Below are 7,352 nucleotides of genomic sequence, written 5' to 3' on the forward strand. Positions count from 1 at the left end.
CGTTTTTAGATATGCATATTTATCTATAAAAAACAAATAGAGATGATCTAGTTTACCCATAGACCATTAGATTTAAATAATTATTAAATTAAATATATAATGACCTAATGTAACTAAATTCTAAGAATAGTAGTAATTTAATACTATTTGTTTGTATTTAGATAATATGGGAATAATAATAAATATAGATTATTTAATAAATATAATTTATTAATTTAATGATCATTATATTTAAATAATAAATATGGATTATATAAATATTATATATTATTCATTATTAAACGAATACATTTAGTTAACAAATTAATTTTTAATATATAAGGTACGTGATTTAGCTTATTTCTAATAAATTATATATTATTTGGTTTTAGTTATACACATACATTTATTTAAATTATCAATTGAATTTTTTAATATAATATATTATTTACCTGATTTAACTATTTTCTAGGAATAATAATAATTAAATATAACTAGAATATTAGGGGTTTGATTAAGATCTTTAGGTCAAAATTAGTCTTTAGCAACATAGCCGTTGGAGTCTCTGCACACTTTATTTAAACAAGCTAAGCCGGATTGGTTTTTCAACTTGTCCTCACGATGAACCACACTGATTGATTCGAACCGCGTCGACAAAAAATTGGTTATCTAAACGATATTGTGATGGTTACGTGATATTGTTCATTTTAATATAAAGATTGAGTGATGAGCATTCCGGTAAAAAAAAATACCTTACGAAGTAAGGGAATCCATTTTTAAATGATATTGTGATTTTCACGTGATATTGTTCATTTTAATATAAAGATAGAGGGATGGGTAGTACTATATAAAACATTCTAATATAAATATACAGGGATGGGTATTATTATATAAAAAAATACCTGGAATGAATAAGATTTTCAAATATATATATATAATAAATTTTTATCATCGCATCATAATTATGCTTCCCACCACCGAAGTCAAAAAGGGATTTATTTTTAAATATTTTTAAATGATATTGTGATTCTGACCGGATATTGTTAATTTTATTATAAAAATACAGTGGTGACCATTATTATATTAAAAACCTTGGATGGATAAGAGTTTTGAAAATATATTAATAATAGAATTTGAATTTTTTAAAACATACTTCTAGTCGGAGACTTTAATTATTGAATCATAATCATGCTTCCCACCACTATAAATAAAATTATTATTATAATTACAACGTATTTAAAAAAATAAAAAAATCTATTTATTTATATATATTAAAGTAACTACTTAAACATTTTGATATAAACATGAATCCCTTATATTTGTAAACATGAATCTTTTATATTCGCGAAATTGAAAAGGTAATAAATAGCAGATCAATATCAATATGCCGCATAACTTATGATAAAAGATAGTGTGAAGTAATTGCTCATAATTTATAACGAAAGTTGCCAGCGATGCATAAGAGGTCCGATCATTTTGTGGGCACTGTGACAAGCGAGACATTCAAGAATACAGTACAGTTATGAAAAGTAATGACAATGTTTGAGGGCACTCAAATTCAGTCGTGATAATGGCGGGTAAGAAGTTGCAGTTAGCAGCGAGTTCCTTTCTTGCACGAGAGAACGCCTGCGTTCCTGGTGATCTCTTCCACAACGGCTGAACTCTTTGGTCTGCCACTGTATGCAGTTGTATACGTCGAAAGCACCTGCGATCCTGATGGCGTGAAATATGCACCATTTTGCAGCGCATCATCTTCTGATATCCAGTTCCACTTTTTCCATTCACTTTCTGTGGAGTTTTGCCTCTTGGTTACCTCTTTAGCCAAGGGATTTCCCGATGCCATGAATCTATTGCCCTGACTCAGTATTGTGGGGTTTGAACTTCCACCGATGGCATACATTCCCCACTCAGTGTAATCATTGTTAAACACATGGAAGTATCCAAATCGGCACCTACATCCATTTCATTCATAATTTAATCTCTAAATGATATAATAACTATTTCATACTTTTCCTTCACAACAAAATGCAAAACAAGACGGGGAATGAATGAAATAACAATTAACTACTCACCTTGGCATTCGCTGAACGAGACCTTCGCCAAAATGGTTAAGTGCAACCGTTGCCTGCATAACTTTGTCATGGTGGTGGTCGTCACTGTGACCCAATAGAATCACCTACCATTGGGGAAAAGCAGACCATTGTCAAGCTAGAAGAGAAGGAATAAAGTAGAGAGGATTGCAATTAATGAATGAGTGAATGTGTGAGCTTGCTTACCTTGTTGTGGTGAGTGAAATAATTGTTGGAAATGGTGATATAGGTGGATGCCTTTACTGCGTCAATGAGGCCATCTTCGCAGTTAGACATGGAGCAATGGTCCACCCATATGTACCTCGCTGTCGAGATTGAAATCCCATCTCCATGATTTATTTTTCTCGACCCACTCTTCAAAGGATACATATTTATCGCAGCTTTTCCTAGACTTTTACAGTCATGAATGTGGATACCATGAATGATGACGTTTGTCGCATCCTTTATGGTGATACACGGGCCCTTACCAATGTGGACTTTCGCGCCTCGTCCATCGATTGTTTTGAAGCTGTCAAGAACTAGCTCTTCCTTGAGCTGGATGAACATGTCATTCTGAAAGATGATCCACAGCGGTTCCGTCTGAATCACAGCATAACGGAGTGTACCATTGGATGGATTCGCGGCATCATCACTGGGGTCCGTAACCACATAAAACTTGCCGTTTTTGCCTCCGATGGCATGCTTCCCAAATCCAATGCCGCAATCTGCCAGCCGTTTTCTGTTGCGCTCCCAATTTGGGTCGCACCGCCAACAGTCATCGATGGGATTACCCGTCGTACATGACAACACGCTCAGTTCTTCTCCTCCTCTTGTACGGTTGTTAATAATGCTTCTGCTTATGTTCGAATACGCATACAATGAAGCATTCTCGTGTCAATTCAGGCTCCAACATCAAATAACTAAAAAAAAAAAAAGAACAGAGAGATTAACGAAAGGGAATGTAATGTTGCAGTGAGTGATTTACTTACTGTTGAACTATTTTCGCTCCGTTGCTCTCATCTTTCTCGACAGGAAACGCGGACCTAGTTATATTGCCCGGTGCCTCGACTATCTTCCGTCCCATAAACTTCTCTCCATATTTTGATTCAAATGGCTTTGGCCCCCCGCCATGAACGCAGCGGAGTATTCCAATCAACAGCATGCACCTCAAAATACTAATTTGATTGCTCATTTTGACAGCCATGACTCACGTTTGTCTTCTCAAGAAAACAACAACACTAACAATACTGGTGGTGGTTGCTTCTGCTCTGAGCCACTCTTGCAAATGCCGGGGCCTTCTTATAGTATCCACAGTTTTGTCGTTACTATCATTTCATCACACTTGGTAAATTGCAGTATGAATTTGATCCTTTGCGCATGTTTTTATGATGGCTTAAGGATTGTACGGACGTGCATTGACTCGAGGGAGATGGCAAACGTAAGTTGCGATTTTTTTGAACACAGCACAGAATTTTAAACTTTGATGTTTGACAAACATGCACGCTAAAAACCACCGTCCACGACATATTTTTATGTTCGCGTGGGGCTGAACCGTCAGAAATCTATAACCACTTCCTCCTATGAGATATTGGAAACATTCAAGTAGCGGCTTTCTGAAGGCTTATTGAACGCGGTCAAGGAAGGACATCTCACAAGGTAATATGTTATAGCTAAAACTAGCATATGTCAAAATTTTGAGATGAGAGACTGAACTCCAAAGAAAATGGTGAACCCTTACCAACTGACACTGCAGTACCGCTCTTTCAGTGATACAAATGGTGAAGGGAAACTCCAGACAAAATACGGGATATTGTGACCTTCTGACCATTGACTTTCCCCGTCAAATCTCTAGAATAGTATTTTCACACGTCATAAGTTGCAATTCACGTTTAATGTGAATTGCAGATCGAAGTTTAACATGTAAATCTTAGGTAAATATCTAATCGTTACGTTTAATATGAATGTAAGATCAAGTTTAATACTTAAATCTTAGTTAAATGCGTAGTCGTTCTATATTTCAAGTTTCACGTTTCAACGTTAGGAAGATGTCAAATCCTTAATGATTAACTTTAATATATAAATTTAAATTGAGCCAAAGTCGTATAAAAAAAATATTCATTAGAGATGAAGTTTCACGTTTCAACGTTAGGAAGATGTCAAATCCTTAATGATTAACTTTAATATATAAATTTAAATTGAGCCAAAGTCGTATAAAAAAAATATTCATTAATTTGATCAATTTAGTCAAAATGAAGTTTGAATTAATTAAAATGAAAAGCATTGGTTTTATATATAAATACCATAAATTAATATTACTCACGTGAATTCTTACATTTCACAATTATTTATGTGAATTTTTTTAGCCATCACTCTTTTGACACGACTTATGATTGAAAATTTATACCCTTATATTTTATATATGAATGTAAAATTATTGTGGATTTTATAAAGGTTTTTGATACGATTTTTAGAAACAATTTATGGAATAGATTATAAGAGCTAAAGGTTCCTTTCGAGTTGAGAGTTGTCGCTATAAGGTTATACGAGAATGTAATTGCCAAGTTAAAGAGCAATGGGGGGTGGTCGAAAGATATTAAGTGTAATATCAGAGTTAAACAAGGTTGCCCCCTCTCCCCTACCCTATTTGGAATTTACATCGACAAGCCAGAAGGTTGTTTAGAGGAGGCAAGCTGTGCTGGCATGATCTTAGCTGGGATAGTCATCATCGTTCTTCTCTATGCTGATGATATTGTTGTTCTCACAAGGTGCCCATCTAATATTGATAAGAAACTCAGAATTCTTAAGGATATTTTCTCTACCATGGGTATGACTGTTAACACTGAAAAACAAAAGTTATGATTATCAAATCCAAGAAGGACACTTACGCTAATTTTATGTATGACTAGTAACTTGGAGGAAGTGTCTTCTTACAAGTACCTAGGAATTGATATTCATCACAAGCTCAAATGGAACTATAGCATTGAGAAAAGGATTAATGGGGGGTGTAAAGCTTATTTTGGTCTTGAAAGTAATTGTAAAACGAGAAACCTCGTAATGTGGGATAGAAATAAGTTCCTCTTTGAAACTTTAGTCACTCCTATTATCTTATATGGATGTGAGTTTTGGGGTTGCAGTATCTCTAGAGAATCCTGGAGAAAGATTGAGCAAATCTAGAAGTATTTTATAACGTATAACCTCAAAATTAAAAGCAATACACCCTATCCTATTTTGCTTATAGAAGTGGGTCTTCCCCCTATCGAGAGCCTAGCTATGACCAGGCTTTTGTTGTACAAGCATAAAATCAATAACATAGGAGACCATAGGCTTCCTAAGCTAGCTTTAAATCCTATCCAAAACCACCTAAGGCTCAAACGAGGTTGGTATAAAGACACCAGGGCCTCGTTAAACCATTGGGAGATCGACGAGAATGATGCATTGCAAAACATTAATAACATTAAAAATATTGTTACTTCTAAGTTCAAAGAAAAAATGTGGTCTGAGAAAGATTTAGTAGCTAAAAGAAAATTAAGATATTATAAAGAGGTCATCAACCCCACACTAGAAGATGAAAAGTATCTATCTGTTTTAACTAGCTCAAAGAAGAAAATTAATATAGCCAAGATTAGAACGAACTCTCATGAGCTCCATAGTGAAACGGGTCATTGGGTAGTTCCTAAAACACCATGGATGGAAAGGATATACCATCTATGTGAGAATATGAACATCGATGATGAAAATCACTTCCTCTTAGTGTGCCCCGCGTACAACCACATTAGATCTCAGTTTCATAATCTTTGTTGCAATACTGACCTTCCTAGCATTTTACGATGACAAAATTATAGTGAGCTCGGGAAGTTTTTCTCCAAGTTTTTTGAGCTTAAAAATAAAATCTTAAATCAAACTAAATAATCCGTTTCTTTAGGTCCGAATACCAAAATTTGATCCCAATGGAAGTTAACCATCATCATCATCATTATTAAATTTTATATTTCAAACATTATCATAATAATTATTAATATTTTATATAAATAATAAAATAAAAAACAAATCAATACAATTGATTTTGTATTATTATATTTATTGCTTTTTAAAATTAATTTATATTGCATTCATATATATTTATAGTATTATTTTTTATACTTCAAATCAGTGTAATAATAAAAATATTTCCTTCAAACATTATTCATATATATTTCTTCATGTTATTATTATTTTATATAAAAAATTAAATAAAAAAAATTGATTTTGGATTATTATATTTATTTATTTTCTAAATTAATTTATATTATATTAATATATATTAACCTTATTAATTTTTATACTTCGATCATTCTATTAATAAATATATTCCCTTCAAAACATTATTCATATATATTTCTTCATATTATTAATATTTTATATAAATAACTAAATGAATAAAAAAAATTAAATACATTTGGTTTTATATTATTATATTTATTATTTTTTAAATTAATTTATATTATATTAATATATATTTAAGTTATTATTGTTTATGTTTTCATCATTGTAATAATAAAAATATTTCTTTCAAACATTATTCTTATATATTTCTTCATATTATTAATATTTTATACAAATTATTAAATAAATAAAAAACTAAACATATTTGACTTTGTATTATATATATATACGTTCTAATAATCCAATTTTTGGTCTCCGAAAACGTTAATCACCATCATTATCATTATGTTTTATACTTGTGATAATAAAAATATTTCCCTCAAACATTATTGGTATATATTTCTTCATTTTATTAATATTTTATATAAATAATAATAATTATTATTATTATTATTATTATTATTTATATAAAAAAATAAAAATAAATTAAATACATTTCATTTTGTATTGTTTTATTTATTTATCTTTTAAACTCATTTATATTATATTTATATATATTTATATTATTATTGTTTATACTTCAATCACTGTAATAATAAAAATATTTCCTTCAAATATTATTCATATATATTTCTTCATATTATTAATATTTTCTATAAATAATTGAATAAATAAAAAATTAAATACAATTGAATTTGTATTATTATATTTATTTATTTTTTAAATTAATTTATATTATTAATATATATTTACATTATTATTTGTTATGTTTCAATCGTTGTAATAATAAAAATATTTCCTTTAAACATTATTCATATATATTTTTAGTAAGTGATGTATTTTATATTTTTTATTAACTCAAAATATAGAGGAATATACTATAGTTATGGTCCATTCATACTTGTTAAGTTCTTTCTTGGTAAATGTTTATAGCTAAACATG

The 7,352-nt window shown here is 30.5% G+C and overlaps 1 protein-coding gene across 2 annotated transcripts; it reads right to left on the reverse strand.

The window, feature by feature from the left end:
• Positions 1–1,469: 1,469 nt before the first annotated feature.
• Positions 1,470–3,390, reverse strand: LOC149159974 (putative pectate lyase 18). 2 transcript variants are annotated; one of them, XM_089433602.1, is made up of 4 exons: positions 3,038–3,390; positions 2,256–2,901; positions 2,052–2,155; positions 1,470–1,931 (listed from the first exon to the last, which is right to left on the reverse strand). In XM_089433602.1, the coding sequence occupies exons 1-4, from the start codon at positions 3,250–3,252 to the stop codon at positions 1,571–1,573; spliced, it is 1,326 nt and encodes a 441-aa protein (XP_089289728.1). In that variant the 5' UTR covers positions 3,253–3,390; the 3' UTR covers positions 1,470–1,570. The 2 variants fall into 2 exon arrangements, with proteins under 2 accessions (XP_089289728.1, XP_089289726.1); XM_089433600.1 differs by having other exon boundaries at positions 2,256–2,904.
• Between the last annotated feature and the right edge of the window lie 3,962 nt (positions 3,391–7,352).

This window comes from Pinus tabuliformis, chromosome 5_2 (genome assembly GCF_031772625.1).
Source record: "Pinus tabuliformis cultivar Carrire ecotype Pingquan chromosome 5_2, CPIR1, whole genome shotgun sequence".
Taxonomy (NCBI): Eukaryota; Viridiplantae; Streptophyta; class Pinopsida; order Pinales; family Pinaceae; genus Pinus; species Pinus tabuliformis.